Raw genomic sequence first — 26,870 nt, forward strand, 5'->3', positions numbered from 1 at the left:
TAATCATAACCAAACTCAAAACTGAGTAATTGACTAATTGTTTCAGCTCTAGTCTGGATATGAATGAAAACCATTTCTCTTAAGGAGTTATACAAAGTCTTCATGTGTTTAATTCAAAAAACATCATCAAGACATTTTAACCCCTTCTTTTCATCTGTTTCAGATCCTGTTTGATCAAGCTCAGCGGTCTGTAAAGCAGCAGCTGCACAATTTTGTGAAAGAGTGAGTAAACTTAACATTTACTATGCTTCAGTCAGGTATCCCTGCAGAACTTTAAGATGTTTAAAATATTCAACACAGTTAGAAAAAAGCCAGAGAGTCCTGAACCTTTTAAAGAGTAGATGTACCCTTGTTAACCCCGAAAACCTTTTTGGCTTTTTTAAAATATTAAACAGAGTACATCCCTTTCCAGCCAGGATCTGTTGTCCCAGACGTATCATGAACAATGCATCGTAACCTTGCAGCTACCTGTGACCTCATATTGACTTTATAGTGCTACTAAATATCCCCAAATCTTTAATTCTTCTGAACTGAACTGTAGTTTCCTTTGTGATTCAATATTAAAGTTATTTAACTGTCACTTCCTAACTATGTCCTTTAGGGATGTGCGAAAGTTCAAGGAGACCAAGAAGCACTTCGACAGGGTGCGTGAGGATATGGAAATAGCTCAGGTGAAGAATGCTCAGGCGCCGAGGAACAAGCCTCACGAGGTGGAAGAGGCCGCCGGCACGCTCAGCATCACTCGCAAGTGTTTCCGTCACCTCGCTCTGGACTACGTGCTACAGGTTAGACAAACGTCTCTATGAATCCTTCTTTGAGAATATACAGAATGTTAATAAAGGTACAGTTTTATGTATATAAAAAAAGAAAAGGTCCAGAGTGCTCAGAAGAAACACACCCATGTTGCATGATTTTCCTTAAAAAGTTTAAGAATGAATGTAAAGTTTGGCAGAAGTATGTATCAAACAAAAAGCTATGACAGAAGCAATCTTTCATTGCTATGTTGCATGCACGATCCTTAACTTCAACTCTTTAGTTTTGCATCTGCTGTCAAGTCACCAAAGCAGCAGGCTTTAATATTGGATCATGAGATAGATATAACACGTGAACAACAAAAAACAAGCTTTTATCCAGTACTGCTAAACTAATCTCGTGACAACACGTTTGATGTCTGTTTATTGTATGTAAAGCTAGCTACACCTTCATGTTTTAGGCCTGCAGCAAATCTGCATCATGAAAAGTTACAATGCTTTGGTTTCTGTTTGCAATGTAAATACAACAGTCGCCTGGATTACTTTGTTACCGAAGGAAAAGTCTGAATGTGATGACTATGAGCCAAGATTGGGTTACGCTCAAACAAAACTAATTCATGCAATGTGTTATTCCACCTCCTCTTAAAGTGCATTAATTCACATGAAAAGTGGCAGAAATAGTTGTGTAAAGGATAAAAAAAAAAAGTGAGCAAACCCTTGCTCCTGTCTGAACTCCGCACAGCTGGCCAATCACAGGGGGGGAAGTGAGTGTAAATGTCGGATTGTAGGTTTCTAAAGAACCATACTTGCAGCGTAACAAGCCTGTTTTCGTTTGGTCTTGGATATATGGAGTTTGCTCTGCAGTAGATGGATATTGGAGAATACTGATACGACTGTAAAGAGTGATTGCACACATTATAAACACGGAATTTTTCAGTGTGTGTGTGTCTTTCAATATCATTGAAATAGTGTTAAGTTTGTGGCAAATTGTGTCTATCAGATGTCTGTGATGGGAGCATAGGGAGAAGGAACATTACTATAAAAGATCTGTTTATAGTCCCACTAGACAGACTTATCTTGCCTTTACAATCTGGGAATGGCCGTGACGTAGCTCCTTTTAGCCTGCGGTGATGTCTGCGTCCGTCCTTCTTCCTGTATGACACATTCTGCTCTCTGTTCATCTATTCATATGCAGCATGCAGTTTATTTTGCACACAAGTTGTAACCTCCTACCCATGACCGCCCGCGGTGAACAAGGAGACTGATTCAGTGTGATCGCTGTGATGGCCGTGCCCTCTTTTTCTATTCTTCACTCTGTCTGCTGGCAGCTTCCTCTCACTGCTCTCAGACACATTACCCTTTTGAGTCCTGATTGAACGTGTCTTTAGGCAGAAAAGGTCAACGCTGTAGGGAGATGTGCTATGTGTATAAGTGACCTCTTAAATGTAGCACAAAATGTTATTTAGGTTTGCATCGGTTAAGATGTACAATGCAAAGGCTTTAGAAAGGCGGACGACGTTTGTTTATGCCAGTGTGTTTTCTTTCCACTGGTACTGTTTACTTGTAGTGGGACATATGGTGGTTTGCCATCGTGGAGGAAGTATTCAGATCTTCTGCCTGAGTAAAAGTACTAATATTACACTATATAAATATTATTTTACAAGTTAAAGTGCTGCGTTGAAAATGTTACTTCAGTAAAAGTATGTAATTGTTATCAGGAAAATACACTTAAAAGCCAAAGTACTCAATGCAGAAAAATGTCCTGTTATAAGACATCAACACTAACTACTTAAAGAAAACCAGGCACCAGCTTTTGGTTCCTGGAACTGAAAATATTGTTGCCATTTTTTGACACTTTATATTTTGATTTATTAATAATTATGCAGTTAAAAAAAAAATCTAAATTAAAAGCTTTATTAAGGCAACCAAACAACATTCTTTGTAGTTTGTGTTTAATCTGATACTTAACAGAATTTGAATCTTATATGTTTTCTGTTAACATTTCTCTCTCAATTCCTGGTTTACAAAATACCAGCTGCTGTCATTTTCTTCACACATTCCACAAAAATGAATCCAACAAGACACTGGTTGCTTGTCCATTTGTTCTATCCCTTTCATATTTTTGTTTTCAAAGTACAATATATCCCACTTAGATGTAGTTGAGTAGAAGTATAAAGTGGCAGGAAAAAACTCATGTTAAGTACAAGTACCTCAAATTTGTACAGTAATAAAACTACGGAACTTTGTCTTTGTTAGATTTAACTCAAATTAAGGTTGCTGCAAGGAAAGGGGAGATATTGTCCACTAGATGGAGTTATCTCATTAGCCTGTATTGTTGCAGAGATCATCAAAACAATAATCAATACTCCAATCAGTCTAATGTATTATTTACATTTAGAAACACATGTCTGTTCTTTTTTTTTTTGCAGATTAATGTCCTCCAGGCGAAGAAGAAATTTGAGATCCTAGATGCTGTGAGTCAATGCAGACACACACAAACACCTGCATCTTTATAATATATTCCACATTCAAAAATAACAATAACTGCCTCTTTTCCACCCAGATGCTGTCATTCATGCAAGCCCAGTACTCGCTGTTCCAGCAGGGCTACAACCTGCTGGATGAGATCGACCCGTACATGAAGAAACTGGCTAGTGAGGTGAGCAGAGCATCTTCATCACCGCTCAGCTGAGCTCTGTCACTATTTGAACTGGATTGATCTTTGTAATGTATCATTAGCTTGTTTAATTGATACGTTGGAGTTTAGGTGTTTAGTACAGAATAAAAAGGTTCCACTTCGCATTCAATAAAAAGGATCCATTAGGGTTCAAACCAATATTTTATGGGTGCACAAACATGTTATTGTGTACTAGCTTGTTTTTCACAGCAGGTTATCCGCTGCAGAAAAATCGATGCTTCATTACCAAACACTGACCTAACATGTTATTGGAGGCTTAGCCTGTGTTTGCAAGTGGAAGCTGTTGCAGTCAGCTTCTCTGAATCACCCTTTACCTCTCTGACAGTGCCTTTACTACTGTATACTACTACTGTATACTACTACTGTATACCAGTATCACCGCAGAATGGAGAGTTTCAAAGGATGTACATTTGGTTGGAGGTCGCTTCAGAAACACTGAACTTTTGTTCTTTTTTTTGTATCTGTGACTTTCAGCTGGATCAGCTGGTGATTGATTCAGCCATGGAGAAGAGGGAAATGGAGCATAAACATGCAACCATACAGCAGAGGGTGAGTTCATGCGTTTTTCTTTTTAGATCAAACAATTAAAATTTTAAAGAATTATACAAAGAAATGCAGTGTAGCTGCAGAGCATTGGTCTAAAAATTGCTGCAGGCTTTACCGTTAGTTATAACGGTATATGTATTTGTATCCCATTGCGTGCTGTCAGGAGGTGTTATAAACCTATTAACTAAAAGTGAGATTGTTGTGAGAGTGGACTGTGCACCAACTCATTGATTCATAATGAACAAGTGTCAGTTTAGGCTAAAATGTAAATTAATTGAAATAATAGTTCTCAATTTTTAAATCCATCCATTTTCTGCCGCTAATCCCGGTGCATGCTGTGTTGATTTATTTTATAATATCATTAGGAATTACAGGAACATATTTCTGGAAACTGAACAATTAATTAATTCCAGGCCATATTTTCCAGATTGCTTTTTCAATCATACTTTTATAATTTGGCCGATTTGAAACAGGGGTTGGATTGCTTTCTGTGTGGTGTGAAAAGGTCTTTAAATGGCTTACATTTAATTTGAAGGATCCTGCAGAAACCCTGATATGGCTTCAGTATGTTCTTGCTCACAGGATAAAAAGTAGAGTGGGCTCTTTAGATGCAAAAATAAACAATTTATTGTTGACAAAAAGGGGTAAAAAAAAAGTAAGACAAAAGTTTCAGGTACAGGACGATCATCAGCACAACTTCAACTTGTGAGGAACCTGTTCTACTTTTACTTTTCAGTGTGAGGCACGCTACTTCTTGGCAGGTTGATACTGAGCTGTTAACTGAGAATTTAACATGGCGTAATTTGCTTACACCTCACCTCCAAGATCCAGTCTGCCACCTGGCCCCAGCGCATCTGTTGTGACTGGGGAGGGATTAGACCTGGGCAGCTGGGAAGCGTTTGATTAATCCCCCTAACCAAGTCCAGGCATTGATTTAAGCATTAAAGTCAGGTGGAATTAAGTGTTTTTAAGAGATATTAATCCCACTGTTGTCTGATGTAGATGGTCAGCACATTAGCACATTAGCTACTGTTTTTGCTGATAAGCAGGAGCCTCACTGTGCTGTTAGTCCAGTAATGCGCTGACCGCATGGTTTGGATGAATCCCTCTGAATTTAGGGAACCACCTTTTTTTTCGTGCACTCCCATAACTTCATGTTTATCGTTTTTAGTGAAATATCTAATATATTAGATGGATTCAAATAGGCTCTATGGGTTTATTATCTCTTGGAGCTTGGATAAATAAATGTAGGGTGCACTCCCTTTCTGACATGTTGTTATTTAATAATTCAGAAAGCCTCATATCCAGCGGGCCCATGTCTGGCTCCTGTGTACCCCATGATCAGTGACCATCTGTCAGAAGGCTCCGGTCAGCGCTCTCCCTCCAGGCTCTGTGGTCTGTGCTGTGGATAGAGCCACGGGGAAGGGCCGGGTCACATGTGGGGCCCGTTATTGATCTGTTTCTGCCAGAGTTGTTAGACACTAAGCATCATGCACCATCCTTCACCAAGGGACGTGTACTCTAGTAGTAAATTAGCAAGGTCAGGGAGTTGGAGCCACATTAAAATCTGCATGGTAAGAACATATTGTAGTGATGGGTGAGGTTTTTTTTGTGGGAAGCTTTATTGCTGGTAGACCAGTAAGGAAGATAATCAGAGGTGTGTTGAAGCTGCAAGATTATTTTATTATCCCCTCCTAAACTAGCCTGGTGGTTCTAACGCTGTATTTTATTCTCTTCTTTTGCTTGTATGTTTCCGATGCCACCATCTCCTTTCAGACTCTCATGCAGGTGAGTGCTCCTACATTTGTTCTCTTATCTGAATTTCATCTTTTGGTTTAGTCTGGTGGGGGACAGGACGGTGCAGCAGAGCCCACTGTGTTAGAACAGGACATTTACAAACCCTTTGAAGTTTTCTTCAAGCTGTAATCGATCTTCAAAAGCCTTGAGGGCAAGCTGGAGTTAATCCTTAATCATTTCTAAGAAACAATGAGAAACACAGGTCTCAGTTTTAATGGCCTGTATAGAAACTGTCTGTTACATCGCCTATTGCCAGTGGTGGAAAGTACAATGACCTAAGCGTTGTACTCCAACAATATTCAGGTACTGGTGCTTTACGACTATTTTCTCTATATTTCTACTCAACTTCATTTATTTTACAACATTTGTTATTTGCAGATTTAGATTATTAATACAAAATATAACTATCAACTAATGAATTCTGATACATTATTATGGATTAAGCCACCTGGCAGTATCTAAAGTACAAAAGTATTAGTGCTTTTACTTAAGGAACATTTTAAGTGCAAGACTTACTTACTTAATACTTGTAATACAGAGTATTTCTACACTTTGGTATTGCTACTTTACTTGATCTGAGTACCTCTTCCACCTCTGCCTATTGAATAGGGATACTTGCAATGTCCTGAAATATATCACAATGTAATTGTTGTTTTCAATTTATATGCACGTTTACTTTCTGAATCTGATATATTACAAGACTGATTTGAGATTTATTCATGCACAAAATTGTGGCATTTGCATTTTTTGTTCTTGATTCACCGCTGCTTTTACAGCAGCGTGGCCTACTTTGTAGTTGTTCTCTACTTCCTTTAAAGAGATTTTTTCTTCTTCTTTCTTCTTTCATTTCTTCTCCATCACATCGAACATGCGCAATAAGCCTTGTGTAAATTTACACATGGCAAAGGGGGCAGCCTCTACACAGTACAGGCAAGAAACCAGGACAGCAGAAAGGGAGCTAAAGTGCTTCAGCTGTCGCTGCTGCTGGCTCTGCGCACAGTACAGCAGAACACATCTAAATGCCAGAGCCATTCATTTTTAACCTCAGATTTAATGGAGAAGTCCTGTTCAAGGCAGTCGGCTCCTCCTGCTTTTCTATATTTCTACGTTTACATCACTAGCCCAAAGCTACATGCTGCCCCACATGTGCGTCACTTGATTTATTTTTACTACTTTAAACCCCTCTGGATGTTGTAGTAAAAACATGATTTCATATGTTTGTTTGTATGGAGGTTTTTATGATAGACTGCAACACTACATCTTAAACATCCAGGAGATTTATAGTAGAAGGCACATACAGAACACAATAAATGTATATACAAAATGTAAGCATATATAAAAACAGTTTTAAAAAAGATTTAGAGCTGCAATATTTTCATTATCAATTTATCCACATATTATTTTCTTGATTAATGAGTTTGTCTGTAAATTAGTAATGGTCATTTCCAGTAGATATTCAGTTTAATATAATATAAGAATCAAAAGCATAAATCCATACATTTGTGAAGCTGTAACCAGCAAATGTTTGGCATTGTTGCTTAAAAATAACTACAGTGATTAAATGATTAGCAATTGTATTGTCTAATTGTAAAGCTCTAAGAAAATAATATCATAGTACTCAGGAAAACCTAGTATTCAGAGAAACAAAAATCAGCCCCAAAAGTTGTTTAAAATAAAAAGATTTCAGTTTAATAATTTTGGATTGATATCATTTGTTACACAAATTTGGTGCTAAATTAAAAAGAATGACCACTTCAGAAATGAGAAAAATGAAAGTACTTCCAAAATACCTCCTAAGACATTATGTGAAGATTTCTGCAAGGGCAGCATTTTCAAGCGATTGGTTGACGAGCACCCTAGGTCTCCAGTTTGTTGTTGGACAGTTTCATGAGCCTTTGATTATCCTAGATGTCACAACATGTCATTTTAATCAGTGATGTCAAGTTTCAAAAAATTGTCTCACTATGGGAAATGGCTTCATTGGGGAATAACATCATCACACAAGAATACAATTGGGCTCATTGGATCCACAAGATCTAATATATGCAATTCCAAGACTGTTTAGGGAAACCAGTATGCAGACACCATTTTTAGAATAGGCAGAAATAACACATTGAAGCCCAAACTGAATGGGATTATCATAAAGTTGTTATTTAGTTCACTTATCTTGATGTGAGAGGTCAAGGGACACTTTTTCCCTCAACAAAATTTACCCTTATTTCTGAGCATGTTTAGCCTTTTTCCTGACAAGCTGGCACGACATGGTTGGTACCAATTTCATATGAGATCAGTATCTTCACTCTAGTTTTATAAGTGACAGCCTGGACGCTGGCGTTCTCAAGAAGTGGAGGAGGTAAAGCATTAACTTTAGGCTGTCTTATCACCAGGGTTTGGGCTGTTTGTTGTTAAATCAATCACAGAAGACTGCAGACTGTTTATTGCCTCCTATTGTCAATGTCTAGTACTTGAAAATACTTTTCCCAGTCTTTAATGGATGGAAGCTTGTAGAGAGAGCTTGTTGTGATTGAGAGACACAGAAGGATCCTGCAGATGATAAACATACATCGCAGCAGACTGAGTGATTAGTGCTTCCAACTGGGCTCACCATTTGGCATTGGCGCTTTGCAGCAATAGCCTGCAGGTCGACCTTCGTACCGTACAGCAGGTGGATAAAGCATCTGGACATGTTGTCTGCATCATCCAGCGTTTCTCCTGCTCCACAAACAACAATTTGCTTACTTGCTTCCAAACATTTGGAAGTCGCTGTTTCCCAGCTTACTCAATAATTCACTGATGTTCAGTTTCTGTCTGTGTGACGTTGCATCATTAAAAATAGATGTTCTTTGTCGTGGGCTTGAGAGATTGCGGAGTACCACCCAGTGCACATCTTGTTTCAGTGTTGCCTCGCATGTTAGTGATGTTGTATTCAAAGAAGAGAGGAATCTGACAGCTGCAGGTAAGCTGCATTAACTACTGAAAGATTTGAAAGTTGCGTTGCAGTTGTGGGTAGAGAGGAGATGGTAAATCAAGCCCTGAGTAGGGTTTGTTTGGTGATCTGGGCAGCCTGCCAGATAGATTCCCTCTGGGTCAACAGGGGACTGAAACTCCCTCCTTCTTCAGGGAGGGAGGTGTGTTTAGGGAGTTGTAAAACTGAAGCAGACCCAGACACAGAAGTGTCAGAGCAGCCTGCTTGTGTTTGGTGTCGAGAGCAGCTACAGTACCACGTAGTGTAGTCCACTATTCTTCCTCAGCATCCTGCCACGGATACATTGGCAGCTGTATGCTAATTAGTCCTAATCCTCGAGGCTCACGGGGCAGCAGGCAGGTGGCTCTAGTGGAGGGGCACACATGTCAGTGTTGGAATTACGCACCGCACTGCAGCAACACGATGCGTTAACCTCCGCTGTGAGAGACTGAAGGCAGACATGCTTCTACTCTGAGACATCTGATTTTCAGGAGCCTATTTATATATTTCTATGTATTTTTGCCTTTTTTGTGCTTTTCAATGTTGCTGGAACGCACTAAACGTTTCAAAATGAAGATCTTTTGCCGGTGGGACCACAGTTTGGTGGGTTGATTTGCATTTAATTGTCTTGTTTATTACTCTCGTTTGATCATCATAATTATCAACTTTATTCTAGGTGTTATTGTCTTTGGGATTATTTGTTGCCAAGTTCTGTAATCGAGTAGTTGTACTGCTGTGACTGCTTTCTATCACAACTTACTTACTATCTTCATTTTCATCTCTGACTACTAACCAACTTTCCCTCGGCACAGCTGCTCTCATTAAAATTCGATGTTTATGTTTGGAGGTCCCAGGTGTAATGCTCAATGACGCACGTGTACATTTTAAAATAAGAGTTATCTAAAGCACACTTCTGGATAGGTGAAGAGGAAAATGCAGTCAGGTGGATAAAAAAGGTTGAATTCCTGCTTATTTTGTGCAGTATTAGACTATTTTAAGATTTCTGAAACAGAAATAGATTCTATTGTTCTTTTCGTTATTAATAGATGTATGATTTGTTTTTTGTAAAGGTTATGAAGATATTCACGGCTTGGTTATGATATTTCGACTCTTTTTTTGCCTCCCATTGCCCCTTTTTTTAACCGTTCTTTGTTGTTGAAAAAAAATCTCTTATTTTGCATTACCCATCCAATCTTATAGTTAAGAAATATATATTTTTCTTTGTGTCTCCTCTCATTTGTATTACATGGTTTCTGCGTGTTGTTTGTCTCATTTTGAGGATTTTTTTTATTGTTTATTGAAGTGGTGCTTTAAGATTGGTCCCCCTTTTTTAATTGGTTGTTACAAAATCTGACTTTAGTATAGTATGTGTATATCCTGTTTCACATTTTACTTCTGATTGCTAATAATGGAACACGACTAAAACATTGTCTCTCATGCGTGCTGAAATTCAACCCTTTTTATTTATTAATTTTTTTACATATAAACAAGTTAAAATGATGATATATAGAGCAGTGAGTCGTTCTGTCATTCAAACATTAAATAAATAGTTAATGGTGTGGTGATGCGTTACACACACCCTGTTATGAAACAGGAGAGTAAATGAAATTCAGTTTTTATTTAGGTCACTACAGCAGACGCTTTCAGATATTCTCGGGTACATTTTAAGTGTGCAGCTTTAATTGACTCTGCCGAGAAGACGGAGTCTTTCCTCAGGGCTGCATGCATGTTATGTTTAAAAATATCTTTGGATAACTTAATGTTCTGTCCCTACTGAATATTATATTACCTCTAAAATTAAGCTTATTTGTAGTCTCAGAACATTCTGTGTCATATTACCCTTCCTTAACATCAAAACATTGCTGTTTGTGCTTCGCAAAAGCCTTCAAATTCAGGAATGACTCTGCTCTAATACTTGCATACCACTTTTTGTTGGCTATAGCATTAAAGTGCTACGCGTCATATTGTAAGTCGGTTGGAGGCTAATTTCACATGAATCATACTCTGTTTATGTAATAATCTGCGTCATACTAGCATCTGTTGAGTTACGAAATGCCACAGTGTGCCATGCAGGAAAATTACATGCAACTCCTATGCATACATGGACTAACACGTGACGGTTTCTACATGATCGCACAGTGCATGATTTGGTTGGTTAATGGACTGTATGTACTGTACTGTACAGTCACACTGAATGCTACTGGTATTCCAGGAACAGCACGCATGCAACCTCATCAGTGCAGAAAAGGGTTTTGTTTCCTGTTTGAAAGGAGCATCCTGCCAACAATAAGCTGGTGTGTCAACCTTCTCTTATGTCTCTTTCTCTTCTATTTCAGGACTTTTCATATGATGACTCTAAGGTGGAGTTCAATGTGGATTCTCCTAACGGTGTGGTGATGGAGGGATACTTGTTCAAGAGGGCCAGCAATGCCTTTAAGACCTGGAACAGGTAAAAAAAACAAAACTCAATATACTGCAATTTCATCCCTTTAGTATTCACAGGATATTGATGGAAGAACACTTACAGTAACACAGTAGTTTTATTAAGTTGTCAAAGTAATCCAGTGATGGTTAACTGTAAATCCATGAGCACGATGGAGACAATAACTGCTACATCGGCATATTTTTAATAGAGAAAATTTGCTAAAATGTAAACAAAAATAGAAAAAAAAACGGAAGGACTCCAACTGACTCCATGGCAGCGTTGTACTTCCTGCGGATAAGCAGGAGGTTGGGGTTGACATCAGACTATGAAACCTCTGCTATACAGGAAAATATAACAGAAATGGACCAGAATACCATAATATAGATTTTCTTATACTATAAAAATGTGTTTTTACAATATTAACGCAATATTGTAGTATTATTGTTAATTCTTGATTGGAGATCTACAATGCAATGTAATATAATATGTATAAGAATGTATAGTTTAAGCATTTTCCTCAGTTTCTCATTCACTGGCAGCCTATTTCTGTCCCTCTGTGGCAGTTCGGGAGGTCAGTGATGCTGTGATGTGAAGCGATGTAATAAATTCTCACATGGTCTTGATGTTAGAGCTAAACCCATTTCACCCGATGCTTGTGATTCACCTTTGGTCCTTTAAAGATTGGAAGGACATCCATCTGTGATAACTTATTTATTTATCCCCCCCCCTCTCTCTCTTTCAAGGCGGTGGTTCTCCATACAGAACAGTCAGCTGGTCTATCAGAAGAAGCTCAAGGCAAGTCCATATATCTTTGAGCTGTCAGCTTTTCCCCGGGGTAAAGGGGGCTCTGAGAGGTTAAGTGCAACTTTAATGGAGGGATAGCTTGCATTTTTTTTTAATGTTATGGGGATCTTCTCTGAATTTCATCAGCACTCACCCGATGCCGTGTTTGTGAGCCAAGACATTTGAGCACTTAATCTGGAGCACACAGTGTTGCTTGGTTGACATCACTTTGAGTAAATATCTAATGGTCGGGTACTCTGAGGCTTTGAATTGCTAGGAAAGAAAGTCTTATCAAGAAGGAACAAATATTTTATGTTTGTGTAGTGTTTCTTTTTATTTATTTTAAAAGCAGAGAAAAGATAAGTTGTTTGTGTGTTCTCAGGATTCCCTGACGGTGGTGGTGGAAGACCTCCGTCTGTGCTCCGTTAAACCATGTGAGGACATCGAGAGGAGGTTCTGCTTCGAGGTGGTGTCCCCCTCCAAGTAAGACTGAACTATTGAATGGATTAACATGAAATTTAATACAGAAATGCATGTTCCTCAGAGGGTGACTTTCTAATATCTGCATTGATCCCTTCACTTTTCTTCTAGTACCTTCATCAGGTCAAAGTTCTAGATTTTGGTTCCTTCAAATCATATTTGATGATCAAACCATCAGACTCTGTATTTTTTGTTTTATTTTTATTATATTTAAGCATGCTAACTAAGGCTGTACAGACGAGCACGAAGCGTCATTCATAACATTGACATTCAAATTCTTAATCAACATTCAAACGATGTGAATCTGTTCTTTTTATTTTGGCATGCCTATCTATTCTGTTTAAACCCTGTATTTCTGTGCAGTTGCAGGTAATTTAGCTACTCAAATATTATAAGTATTTTGCTATTTGTAGAATAAGATTCCAGTAGAGATTGTTTCCAAATTGTGTGATCCAAACATTTCCAATAATTCCAGAGCAGGGCGGTCAAGCAGCAATCTGACAGCACCATACATTTAATTTATATTCTTTTCATTCTTTATTTTTACTGAGGCAAATCATTGCAGCACTTTTTTATGGTTATGCCGTATATGCACAGTTCTATATACGTAGTTAATTGTTGTTGTTGTTGTCGTCGTTTTATTGTCGTTCTAAAAAGATGTACAATATATCTGAATATATGTGAAACCTATGAATATGCAGAAGAAAACTTTCCTTTGTACATACATTGTTCAGCATTTCACACTAGATTATGCAGATCTGTACAGATGGTACATTATGATTTATAACACGACTTTGTATAACACTACTTTGATTTGTCTGTTTTACAGGAGCTGTATGCTTCAGGCTGACTCTGAGAAGCTAAGACAAGCATGGATTCAGGCTGTTCAAGCTAGCATTGCGTCGGCCTACAGAGAAAGCCCAGACACGTACTATATAGAGGTAAGGCACAGGTCTGGGTCATAAAGCATGTACACATGTGGGGTTTTTTAAAGCTTGTTTATGACATTTTATTGCATTGTTGCAGTGTTGGAAAGTAAAGCTCATTTACTAAAGTACTGTACTCGAGTTTAGCTATGAGGTACTTGTACTTTATTAGAGTCTTTCCATTTTATGCTACATTTACTTGAAAGTTTTTTTGCAACCTTAACAACTAAAATATATGACCATAAAAAATAGGTCTTCATGTCTGGATGGTAAATATTAAGCTACAACCAGCAGATGGTTAGTTTGGCTTAGGGGGGAAACAGCTAGCCTGGCTCTTACCAACTGTAGAAAAATATCTGGCTATCAACATGTAGAAAGCTGACTATTTGACATGTTGTACCCCGTGTTTATATAACCCATAAAAAACCCTGTAAAAATGATGGAATTTGTGGTTTTATGGATTATGCAGGACTTTTATTTGTAATATATTATTTTAATAGTGTGATATACTGTTAAGTTGTCTGAACACATTTATGTGATCCCAATGAATGTTTTATGTTGTGTTTATGTTTAGCATCTGGACAGAACGGCCTCTCCATCCACCAGCAGTATCGATTCGGCCAGCGAGCCGCGGGAGCGCAGCGTGCGAGGGGAGACCATCCTGCAGCGGATCCAGTGTCTGCCGGGGAACGAGCAGTGCTGTGACTGCGGCCAGGCCGACCCTCGCTGGGCCTCAATCAACCTGGGCATCCTGCTGTGTATCGAGTGCTCTGGCATCCACAGGTAGAGTCTAGAAAAAAAACATTTGTATCTTTTCAGATTACTGTTAAAAAAAAAATCCTAGAGCAATCTGGATATATGAGCCTAATTAACTCAACTGCACATGAATATGGTTTTGAGGTTCTTGTACCTCACTTGAGTATTTCCATTTTCTGCTGCTTTGAACTTGTACTCCACCAGGTTTATGTGATTGCTGAAGTAACTTTGTAGACTACCATTTCACATACTGCACACCCAAAATAATCTTAATTTACCAAGCAATTTCAGTCTCTTATTTGTAATTTGAGTCCTTCAAGTCCGCAATTGCCGAGATGAAATATTGGCCTGTTTTTATCGAGTTGAGCTGGTTTCATTCATCCTGATTCAAGAGCAGAATCATCGATTTTTGTTTTGATGACTTGTGATGTCACAAAATCATGCTTGTACAAACACAAAAAGACATTCTAGTGTCGAACGTGCATACAGTTAATTTGTACAGTCAAGCTCAAATATTAAAGTTAAGTAAAAAAAAAAATGAACAAAGAACAGAGCGTATGGGGACTTTAAATAAAATATCTTCCACCACCGCCAATGTTTCTGTGTGGGGTACTGGCACCGAAGACAGGAAGTAGTGCCAACTGTCTGTTACTTTGGCCTTACACTGTGCTGTTAAAGTCTCCGAGCACGTTCTGCCACACACACACACACTGCTGAGGGGATTAAAGTGCGGAACACTGCTTATTGGATCAGGCTTTGATTGAGAGTTTTCACTGAGGGAAGTGAAGTGAGAAGATAAAGACGAGCTGCAGAGCTGAGAGACACACACAATGAACAAGTCACTGAATAGTTTAATTCAGCGTCAGATCCTGATGAACATCCTCCTCCAGATCTCATGTTCAGTTACGTCACACTCATTTGTTTTCAAGCTCCCGGAGGAAAAAAAAAAACATCCCTCAGGAGTTGTGTGTCTTATTTTGAAATTGCAATTATCACTGCTGTTGTAATCACAAACCTCATCCCTCTGTGTGTGTCCTCGCTTGTTGAATATTCATGTTCCCTTTCGGGGCTCATCCTCTCACAGTGAGTTCAGACATATTGTTATGTGGATGCAGGGCAACAAAGAGGAGAAACACAGTATCAGTGTTTTGTTATTTTCTAGTGTGCCACTGTTGCCTGGATACCAGACAGCTACATCAGTGGAACTTGGTGATTTGCATGACTTTAGGAGCTGCTCCTCTCATTTCCCTAAGGATAAAACTCTGATGATGTTAGATCCCTGCAGCTATTCAGACCAGCCGGCCACTATACAACTTCAAAGAGTATGATTCATTTATAAATATTATTCTCTCCTGTTCAAAGAATATAAACTACTCTTGTTTTCTTTGTGGCCGCCATCTGTTGCCTTTATAGTTACAACAAAGTACAATTATTTCCCATTCACCTCCAAATTGGTTTGACTACAGACCATAAACACAGCAAATGTTTTATTTTGAAAAAAAAATGTTCTTGTTGTTGCAGGAGTCTCGGGGTTCACTGTTCAAAGGTTCGCTCCCTCACACTGGACTCATGGGAACCAGAATTATTAAAGGTACAGTTTGTTTCAGCAATGCCCATATTTCATTATAGCTACAGGCGGAAGACAGTTAGCTTAGCTTAGCATACAGACGGGTTGCAAAAGTCTAACTGTGAATAAGGATATTTCCCCAAATGTAATGTTATGTCTCTTTGTCTTTGCTTTGTAGTTAATGTGTGAGCTTGGAAACAGTGTCATTAACCACATCTATGAAGGCTCATACCAAGAACAAGGTCTAAAGAAACCATTACCGTCCAGTTCAAGGTAGGAATTACATAAATATGACTTAATCAAATAAAATATCTTACTGTAAACACTACAAGTCTCTAATATGTTATGTGGTCTATTGCAGGCAGGAGAAAGAGACTTGGATTAAGGCGAAGTACGTGGAGAAGAAATTCCTGAAGAAGCTGGGCTCCACAGAGATACTCATCAACGGAGAGAGGAAGTCGGAGCGGCGGTGGAGCGTGAAGAAGTGTCGGAGACACAACAGCGCCAACATGGTACCTAAAACACGACGAAGGTACCGACAAGATCCTGGAACCACCTCCCCGTCCAGCCTCTCCGCAGGTACTTTGGTGGATCTCTGTCTGGACTTGTGAATGTTAAGGATGTGGTTCATTTCTGATGGGTTTAAACTCTAAGGCTTACTCACAGCCCTAAGCACCTGATTTTTTTTTTGCTAGAAATGCTGTATCTGCTTGCTCAATTTGTACAACATGAAACAAATGTTAAAAGTATAAATGTCAGCTTTATTCACACAGCTCAGGGAGGCTAATAAATGCTTGTTTGCCACATTTTGTATAATTATAATACTCCTTCTTTTCGTCATAACTTGGTCAAATCTGAACACACAGATGTGATACATATACATCATTATCTAGTCTATCATGAGTAAAAGTCCATAAATCTGCAAAGAAATGAAAGGAAAAAGGGAGACACTTGTAACTCCACCACTTGGGTAGAAGTACCACGCTCTGAAGTTTTGTTCAGTATCAAAGTGATCCAGTGTGAGATGTCTGTACATGCACGAGTAAATGAGCAATAGCTAATTCGGCATAGTTTTAAGCCAAAATATTACAACCCACAGTGAATTTAAAGCTACATTATGACTACCTGTACCTTCAGAACAGGGTGTATGTTGTGAAATAGCCTGCTAGGTTCTTCAGATTATTAGTGGTTATTTTATGGTAATTTGGAAGTTGTAATGTTGATAAATTATATTTTTAAATGTATCCAACAACTGTGCTCCAATATATTAGACAAAATACCTTTTCTTTGTGTTTGTCTCACAGCAGCTGCCAAGTTCAGACGAGACTCCCTGTTTTGTCCTGATGAGCTGGACTCTCTCTTCTCCTACTTTGACACAGGATCTGGGCCTCGAAGTAAGCGACTCACTATTTTGACTGTTCCCAAAAAATTGGCAATGTATTCACTGTTCACAGGCAACTCCAAAACACTCCAGACTGTTAGATGCTTGGATCAAGTCTCTGTTTTGCATGGTTCTGTGCCTTTTTTAAACAATACTGATCAGCCAAAAAAGAGACAGCTGTAACTAACGTGTCCATGCTCTGGCGTCTCCCGGTCCGGCAGGCCTAAGCAGTGACAGCGGGTTAGGAGGCAGCACAGATGGAAGCACGGACATCCTTGTGTTTGGTTCAGTGGTGGATAGCGTCACAGAGGGTAAGTCCAGTGGAGGAACAAGTAACAGATGGTACCTTGGGTATTATGTTCAGCGCAGTGGGAAAAAAATGTCACACAACTCAAGTTCTCCGTCTCTTTACACTGTCCTCAGAGTGCGAGGTTTCGGAGGACTCGAGTGGTGAAGCTGAGCTGGAGGTTGAGCCGGAGACGTCGGACCCGGAGGACATAAGGGACCTCCATCCCGGAGCTCTGCTCTGCAAGGCCTCGAAAGCCCGCAACCTGCCCGTCATGGCTGAAGCACTAGCCCACGGGGCCGATGTCAATTTGGTCAACGATGAAGACGAAGGAAAGACGCCCCTCATACAGGCCGTGATCGGGGTGAGTCAGTCGAGTAAGCAGTGGCAGAAATGAGTCACGTAGGAAGCATCAGATTTGTGCATTTCATTTAATGTTTTAGTAACACAAAGAAAAAGACTTGGAGACATGAGGGGCAGTTATGAGCAACTTCTCTGGAAAAAGTTGTTTAAAGACTGGAGGAAGTGTGGAGGATATTTGTCAAGCCTGTGACAATATCCCTGATGATTATTTTATATACTGTGAGATGCTATTGTGTTGCATTATGGGAAATGTAGGAATGCGGTGTTTTGGAGCTTGACCCATACTAGAGACTAATTTTTTTTTTTTAATTGCTTCCCAAGCTTATGCAATTAAATATAAATTAAATATCTTCTGAAATGATATCTATTGTGTAACACTACAACATAAAGAAAAGATGATAAACTAATAGACTCTCATTAATGAATGACAAATGTATATATTTTGTTTCCTGGCTGATAGCCAATGAGGGATGTAGGTTAGTATTTGGTTCCTCATCTGTATAGCTGCCAAAGATGTCTTTTGTATTTAATTTCCGACGCCCAATGATACTTTTAAAACTGACAAAGAGCAGCAAGCAGAAGTTCATTGTTTCTGCATCTATTTCAGCGGCATGGAACATACATGTAAAGTGCAACTGTTGGTTGAAACTTCTGTCATTTTGTTCATGCTGAGGCTGGAGAGAGTCAGTCTAAATCTGCAACAGATCCTCACTCGCATAGACAAAATATTTAGCAGAAATAATCCAAGCAAAGCTCTGTGGCAAGTTTAAATGGAGAGCTGCTCAGCAAAATAGATCAAATAGATCAATTATTTCACATAATCCACTGTAGATGAACTGCAGCTTGGAGAATATCCATTTTTGAAAACTGTTCAGTGCAAAAATCAATTGCAGTTTTTCATTGTCAATGTCATGTTGATTTTTTTTTATCTATTTCAGGGTTCGTTGATCGCCTGCGAGTTCCTGCTCCAGAACGCTGCTGACGTCAACCAAAGGGATGCGAGAGGGAGGGGCCCCCTGCATCATGCCACATATCTGGGTCACACAGGGTGAGTCACGAGGCAGTAACTAGCTGTTTAACTAGCTGTTTACTGCGGGCTGTAGTATTGGTAACCACATCTCACATAGTTCCCATTTCCATAAAACATGCTTTGTTGAAGGCACAATGGACTTCATGCAAGAACCAATTGACGAAGTTGTGGCATTCACCAAGATCCTCTAACTTAAAATATTCTCTTTTGTATGACCGTCAGACCTGTCATACGAGTCATGAACGGATAGTCTGCCTCATTTCACAAGGGGAAAACTTGCTTTATTTAACAATCATAATGCCGTTAATCTAAATTAATATAATTGTACGTTGTTTCCATATACCAAGCTACCTTTTTGCTTTGCTGCCCCTCATCACACTCTGCTTTGTTACCATGACTTTAAATGCTCTTTTCTATTTGTACTTCTCTTACTTCTATGGTTATTTCTGTTGTATATACCTCAGATGATTATTTTTTTACTTCTTCTATTCATCGATACTTATTTCTTCCTCTGGGGATCAATGAAAGCTAATGTTATCTTAAGAATGATAATCAAATCAACTACAATACGATATATAACTAAAACTAAATTAGAAATACATTAAGGATGAGAACCCAAAAATGTCCGATCTGCTTGGATGTGCGTTTGCTGTGATTGATCTTTGTTTCTCTGGTATTTTTCAGGCAGGTGTGTTTATTCCTAAAACGGGGAGCTACACAAAACGACGGGGATGAGGATGGCCAGGACCCTTTGAGTATAGCTGTGCAGCAAGCCAATGCAGATATAGTCACACTGTATGTTCATTTATATGCATACTTTCCATAAGGTTTTTAATTAATTCTCCAGCTTTGATGAATTTTTAACACCCTTTCTTTCTTTCCTAAAGGCTGCGTCTGGCCAGGATGAATGAGGAGATGCGGGAGTCGGAGGGACCCTTTGGACAGCCAGGTCATTACCCAACCAGCAGCCCCACTGAGCAACAGTATAAGAGATGCATTCAGGAGTTCATCTGTCTCAATATAGCAGAGTGCTAGAAGTTTAAAACACAGTGTAAAACCAGTGCAGGGGGTGCCAGTTGACATATGACTGATAGAGACGAGTCGGGGGGGCTTCAAACTTGTTTCCTCCACTTGTTTTCTCACCACCGGAATAACTTATTCCTTAAACCAGAAAGATCCGAATAAATAATCTCTCCAGCACAGTCTGCTGACTTCACACCAAAGCAGTTAGCTCCTCACTCAGGATCACACAATAACTCAGTATTAACCTCCTTTAATGATGTCAGATTTCACCTACTGATGATGAGCTTGGTGAGGTTCAGATCAGTCCAATCACAGCAGAGTTGAGAAATCACTGCCAGTGAAGGGTTAGCCACTCTTTTATTTCATCGATTATCCAGCAGCACTATTGTGAAGCAATCAATAGACCACCGATAAAGTCATCAGCAGAGTATTCAGGAACAACTTTGCCCTTTTATTTGGAGGTTTTTAAGAGTACAGGGTGCTCTGAACCAAAGACCAGCCACAGCTCATCTAGCACAATTCTACGTTTAAGTTTAAATTTTCATCGTAGTGATAATTTGAAAGGAGTTATTTCGGGCACTGTTCTGGAAGTAAAAGTCCCCTTCATTTTTCCCATAGACGATTATGTTACTTTACTTTTCTACGGCTTGGATCGGCATGAAACTCTCCTGGTTAAATCATCAGTACAGAAGATTAAAAACTGCATTAAAAGTTGAAAATACAAATCTGTGTACATAAAAACGTTGTGGGTCGACATTAACTACGAGTCCCAGGTGCATTTCAAAAAGAAACATCCAATCACTGAATTATTCGCCATTGGCAAAGGGGGCCAAGGCTCATTGGTATTGTTGTATACCAAAAGGATAAATAAAACATGATTTTCACATAAACAAAGTAGAGGTAATTACAACTGGTGGTCATATCATGAACTACGGAAGCCCTAAGAGGAAAGTGATAAAACACTAATCTGGTGATCCATTTTCTAAGTCTGATCTAAATTGAATTCAGCCAAAAACTTTTGGCAGGTGAAAAAATATAATAGAACTAAAAGCTTTTATGTTACTCACCCGGTAATAAAAAAACGTTTTTTTGTTTTATTAAGAATATGGAGTTGTGGTTCACTTCAGCCACTTGTGGCCAAAATGAGTATTACAACAACAAAATACAATGAAAAAGAAAATGATAGTGACAACTACAAACAAAAAATTCACCTGCGAAAACTCAAAATGAAGGGACTTAAAAAAATGTTTTGTAGCAAAACCTTTTCTTAAGTCATACACAGGATAGGAAACAATTTAGATTAGAAATGGATCACCACAATTTTGTTTCCCAAACATGCTTCTCTGGGCATCCATAGTAACTCTAAGGGAGAGATTGCGTAAAGAAAAATTTGAAATGGGAAAACAGAATGGGAATTATTACTTCCGGAACCAGCAGGTCGTCCCACCATGTAACTCTCCACAGTATTCGTGGAACAGATTATAGGGTGGATAATGCCAAATTGTTTTGTACAGGGTGGTGCAGTCAATTCAACTTCATTTAAATTTGAGCCGACTCTTCTTTTTTAACAAGATGAGGATCTGTTGTATAGATCCTCTATACAACAGATGTCAGATAAAATGGCGGTAGAGCTCTTGTATTTACATTGTGAGAGTCGAAAGGGGAAACTGTGAGGCTGCGATAACTGTGACCGAGAGTAAATGATCACAGACGAAGTATAATTCCTCTGTATTGATCGAAAGAAGGATCAAGTAATGCTTTTATGTTTAATTAAAAGCTAAATCATGCACTTTTTCTTACCTACAGTGATTTACATTTAGTTTTTGCTGAACCTGCCCTTCTTTTTTTCTTTTTTTGGTAATAAGTTTAAATGCTTTGGTTTTTATTTAAGATGAAACTTCCAGAGCAATAGTGCAATGATTATTTCAATACAGATAATCTGTATTTTTTGTATTATGTTTAAGGACAATGCAGATGATATTTTTTTAAGCTGGATATATTTTGTTAGATTTGATTTGCTGAGCACTCACACACATAGCGCCAGTATTATATTCTCATTATGAGAAAAAGAGCCAATTCTCCAAAATTACATAATATTTAATCTCTTGGAGTAATTCTGCAGTAAAAACTGCAGAAGCAGATGGACATTTTTGATAAATCACACTAACCCAACATGTATTACTGTATATACAGTATTTGTATGTTAAAATGTTTATTTATGGTATTCTAATGTTTCACTACTACGATATTAGATTTGTTGTTATAGTGCATGGGTGGCTGTTGCCAGGTCTTCTTCAGCCCTGTTTCTTTTGGTTACTACTGTGCCCAGTGTATGTGAAAATTTGACATATAGTATTGTTGAATAATGTTTAAATTCATGTTATATACTGAAAAATTATGACAACAGTGCATGGAATGACATCCATGACAGAAATGACAGACTGAACATCCGTCTTTCACTGTCTTCCTGGTTAGTGCAAAAAGCATGATGACAATGAAAATGGCAGCCTGGCCGCTCTGCACGACTGTTTTTAATGATCCCCTTTATGCCCTAAAATGATGTCAGGTCTGATGAGTACTTTATGTTTTATTCTTTTGGTAACTCACAGTTATTGCCAGTGATCCAAAACTGTTGGTTCTAGCATTGAACAGCCTCTACTGACCACTGCGTTTTCTGAGGCAAAATTAGGCGAAAGAAAAATATGTATCCCAAAGATGTTGGATGTCTTTGACAAATGCTTTGGACTGTTGGGGTTAATTCAAACCAAAGACCACTGACAGTTTTTTTTTTTTTATTTTTTTTACCATTTTAAAAAACTGACAGTTTTTGTACATTAATCTTGCGAGAAAACGATGAAATAAAGGCACAGTCACAACAGAAAGTCAAGGCAAAAATAATAAATGCATCTTCTTCATATACTTGGTTACATTAACTTGTTGATGAACTACTCCAGCTAGAGAGCTAACCACTAAAACGCTAACTAGCCAGGAACATGTTAGCAGCATGTTGGTCACAGTAGCTCCCGAGCGTTCTGTTTTATTTTAACTGAAGCAAAAAGAGTTTTATTAAAGACTAAAAAAAACCCAACTCTCTCGTGCTAACTTCCACTTGGCAAGCTTGTTAGCTTGGTTGCTATGGAACAATAAGATCACACAGTTTATTCAAAAGATAAATTAAAACCATAAGTTCCTGTCATAAGTGTCTGCAAACACTCCTCTTTATAAGAGCAGTTTATAAAGGTTAAATAGAAGTGGATGGTGCGACACACTTAATAAGCTATGAGATCAACAGCCTAAATTTGTGAGATTAAGTTCAACTCAAGCATAGATATCTGATTGCATTGAAATTAATTGATTTTACCATTTTGACTAAAATGATGAAGTAATGTAAGACCACCCAGCAAAAAGAAGAAAAAAAACCTAACCCAGTTTTCGGATACCATCTTCCAAGCAAATCATTTTCATAAAGTATCTAACTTGAGTCACACACAGGTCGAAGCCCTTTACAGTAAAATACATTTTTCAAATTACGTGGCAGGAACAGAAAAAGCAGCTCACGCCCCCTTCATGCTTGTCAGTGATCGATTCAAAGCACTTTGAAAATCCAGCCTTTTCTTATTGTGTGCAGTACTTATTGTCGTAGCTTACAAAAAACAGGAAGATTTTACCAGATGATGTCATCACTGACCAAACAATGATTTGCATCAAGCCATTGAAGGATTATGTGTTGTACAGTACAATGTGTCTGTTGACTTTTGTGTGTATAAACTTAAAACTATTAACACTTTAACTGCTTGCTTCTAACATGCAATTTTTAACTTTCATGTATTTTTTCTGTCTCTGACTGTTAACTGTACAATTTCTTTGAATACTGTAAGATAACGTGTGCCTCTGAATATACCTGTGCATATTTACACTAACTGCTATATGTTTGGTTTTAACTCCCTTTTTTTCGTTCAATAACTCCTCCCATTGTCTTCTAAAATGAAAATAAACTAAAGATGTGACTAAAAGCTAACCCTTCCCCTTTGCTTCTTTCTTCTTTGCTTTGACAGCCTTTCACCACATCTAACAGCATTAACAAACCTCTAATATCACGCACTGTTGGTGCACTAATAATGGTTCAAATACCTCTGACTTTCAAAGCATGACATAACATTTATTAACTAAACTTGAATATGGATGAGTTTGTATATGCATGGAGAGAGATTAACATATGTGTTTCACATTAATATTTATCAAGCATTTACAAGCAGTATATAGATACTAGTACATATTTTATAAAACGTTAATGTTGTTGGAAGAAGTTATAAGAGCATTTAGGTCTTTATCATCATTTTTGTTAATAACTATGATAACCTATGAATCTTCATTTTTCACTTTTCCTGACATATAGACAAGACAATTAATCAGAAAAAATATTGGCAGATTAATCGTTACTCATAGACCTAAATTTGTTACCTTTCCTTTAGTTAATGCAGTGGATTAAAAACTACAGTATTTTACTCACATTTATTAAAGAATTTTAGTTACTAGTTTATTTTCATATTTGAATTAATATGATAATTCTGAGGGGGAAAATCCACAAGCTACCCAGCATTTAAGTTGTTGAAATGAGCTCCACATTTACCAGCTGCAAAGTTAAAGGAATGAACACATTAATGCACCATTAATCATAATAAACTAATATACTATGCATTATTCTGAAATGGGCCATTATGCAAAATTAATACTTGGTGCTTTAATATATTCTGATGCCAATACTTTTACTTTAGTGAAAATTTGAATGCATGACTTTTCCTTTCAGAGTATTTAATATTGCTACTTCTTTCACCACTGGTACTTTGTAACTTTTGCCTGTTACACATGATTCAGAGGAGACATTATAGTTACTTTCAACTACATTATAAGGTGTCATACACCTCTTAATGGAAAGTTAAAATAAAGTGTTACCAAGAAGCCATATCTGCATATTATTAGGCTTTTACTCTGTGATCTCTCCTCTTTCTCACACTCAGACATCACATAAACAGGGAAAGCCAGGAATGTTCATTCCCCCTTTTTTTAATTACCCAAGCCTGGAAGCTCTCATGGGATGCAAAAGAGTTCAACTGCTTTTGTTATGCCTGTGGATTCAGTGGTTACCATGGCCACCAGTAAAGTAAAGGCTTAGAATTTGGAAAGTTGAAAGAGGGAAGCTTCATGGTGCCTCAGCCTGTTTTTGCCCTTTTATTCATGCGTGGAGCTTTTCTCTTACACAGAACTCCTCTGCTTTCTGTTTTTCCTATTGCTTGTATTCATAACTTTTATACAAAGGATGTTTTGACTGTTCAAAATCCTCAAGTGGCATTATAATCTTCCTTTTTCTTTTCCTATCAGGAGATGCCACATACCTCGACATCTTCCGAGAATTTTCCCATATGGCTTCCCACAACCCGGAGAAGCTGAAACGAAGGAGTGTGCATTTCCGACACTCTTTCAGGTAGTCCACCAATAACCGTCTGGAGAGGAACAAGAGCGTGTACTTGAAAAGTGCAACAGCCACTTACCACAAAGTCACATTTGGGGTTGCATCAGTTCAACATCACATTTAAACCTATACCTGATAGAAAAAATCATCATATTTCATAATAATAAGTTGTCTGTTTTATCCCACAGAGAAATCCACCTTTAAAGTTCATTATAGTGAAGAAATAAATGCAATCTTTTGATGCTGTTGTTCATTATCATTCTTTCTTTTTTTTTTTTTTTTTTTTTTTTTTTTTTTTACAAAAGCTGCATTATATCTGCAAGAGTCTTTTGCTGTTCTTAGATCAACCTTTTATTTTGAAATGAGGATTTGCTGGTCTTGTCCTCTTAAATGTTTTTTAAATAAATATAGCATTGCTTTTATACAGTTTAAAATGAAACCTTTTGGATAAAATGCCAAGCACTTGTGTTGTTTATTTACTTTGTTTGTTTGTTTCTTATAAGTCAATTGTTGGCTGCATTGTTTCGTTATCTGATAAAAATGTCTGATTCATTGAAGAAGTTTATATATATATATATATATATATATATACATTATTCCGAGTGTGTGTGTGTGTGTGTGTGTAATGCATGCATTTATTCCCATTATATTTCATACCTAAACTTGAATTCAGCTATGTTGTATGGAGTGTCATATTATCATTAGTCATCACAATCTTGAAATTGAAGTGTTATTTCTCTTGATGAGCAGTTTATTTAGTTTAATTCAGATTTTTTTCTTTCTTTTTTTTGCATCGACTATGCTGGTGTAGTCTTCATAATGTTTTGTTTAAATGTACTTTGCAGTACCACTATGAAATGCAGTGCTTATGTTACTGTATACATGCTGTGGAAGCACAAAAAATGCTAATATATCGGAATGAATAGGAATGCAGATGAAAGATGGATGAAAAATAAACATTGTCTTTACACATGTGCAGTAAGCGTTTTCTGTTCAGTTTTGCCACATATCTATACCACATCTCCATGCAGCTAAAACAACAGCGCCCTCCAGTGTTAATAGATGAGATCAGTGAGTCAAAAAAACCTGCCATCCTGCACGAGAAGTAAAACACTAGTTGATCATATGTTTTAAAGTCAGCTGATAGCTATGAAAATCCAGATTTATTATACGCACACACACACACACACACACACACACACACACACACACACACACACACACACACACACACACACACACACACAGACTTTATTATATTCTATGAAGAAAATATAAAAATGATATTTGCAGAACATTTTTCAGAAAAAGGTGGTTAATATAAAGAAGAAAAACACAATTTTTTTTATTAATAGGGTGCAATTTTATTGCATGTTTTTGTGGATGTTATTGTGTATAATTTTACGGTGGGTAGGTATGCAAAATTATCATCCAATAATATAATATACATCATTCTAAAATAGATGACTCTGCATTATGACTACTTTTGGTAATTTAAGTATATTTTGACCCATATTCTTTTGTATTTTTTTCTTTATTAACACTAATTTTATCTTTCCACAACTGCCCTCTAAAATATGTGGAGTGAAAGTATAAAGTTGCATACAATGGAAATACTCTAC

At 37.8% G+C, this 26,870-nt stretch overlaps 1 protein-coding gene across 1 annotated transcript in view; it reads left to right on the forward strand.

The window, feature by feature from the left end:
* Positions 1-25,491, forward strand: part of acap3a (ArfGAP with coiled-coil, ankyrin repeat and PH domains 3a) — a 67,277-nt gene extending 41,786 nt beyond the window's left edge. The window contains exons 5-25 of the mRNA XM_054608946.1: positions 164-222; positions 602-785; positions 3,182-3,226; positions 3,316-3,411; positions 3,925-3,999; positions 5,773-5,784; positions 11,095-11,207; positions 11,927-11,978; positions 12,349-12,449; positions 13,276-13,387; positions 13,947-14,155; positions 15,650-15,719; positions 15,874-15,968; positions 16,057-16,274; positions 17,000-17,089; positions 17,298-17,387; positions 17,500-17,726; positions 18,664-18,773; positions 19,440-19,550; positions 19,643-19,704; positions 25,158-25,491. Of these exons, the coding sequence (XP_054464921.1) occupies positions 164-222; positions 602-785; positions 3,182-3,226; positions 3,316-3,411; positions 3,925-3,999; positions 5,773-5,784; positions 11,095-11,207; positions 11,927-11,978; positions 12,349-12,449; positions 13,276-13,387; positions 13,947-14,155; positions 15,650-15,719; positions 15,874-15,968; positions 16,057-16,274; positions 17,000-17,089; positions 17,298-17,387; positions 17,500-17,726; positions 18,664-18,773; positions 19,440-19,550; positions 19,643-19,704; positions 25,158-25,264 (2,238 nt within the window). The 3' untranslated portion in view covers positions 25,265-25,491. The remainder of the gene's footprint in view (positions 1-163; positions 223-601; positions 786-3,181; positions 3,227-3,315; positions 3,412-3,924; positions 4,000-5,772; positions 5,785-11,094; positions 11,208-11,926; positions 11,979-12,348; positions 12,450-13,275; positions 13,388-13,946; positions 14,156-15,649; positions 15,720-15,873; positions 15,969-16,056; positions 16,275-16,999; positions 17,090-17,297; positions 17,388-17,499; positions 17,727-18,663; positions 18,774-19,439; positions 19,551-19,642; positions 19,705-25,157) is intronic.
* Positions 25,492-26,870: the final 1,379 nt, after the last annotated feature.

Source organism: Anoplopoma fimbria, chromosome 12 (assembly GCF_027596085.1).
Source record: "Anoplopoma fimbria isolate UVic2021 breed Golden Eagle Sablefish chromosome 12, Afim_UVic_2022, whole genome shotgun sequence".
Classification (NCBI taxonomy): Eukaryota; Metazoa; Chordata; class Actinopteri; order Perciformes; family Anoplopomatidae; genus Anoplopoma; species Anoplopoma fimbria.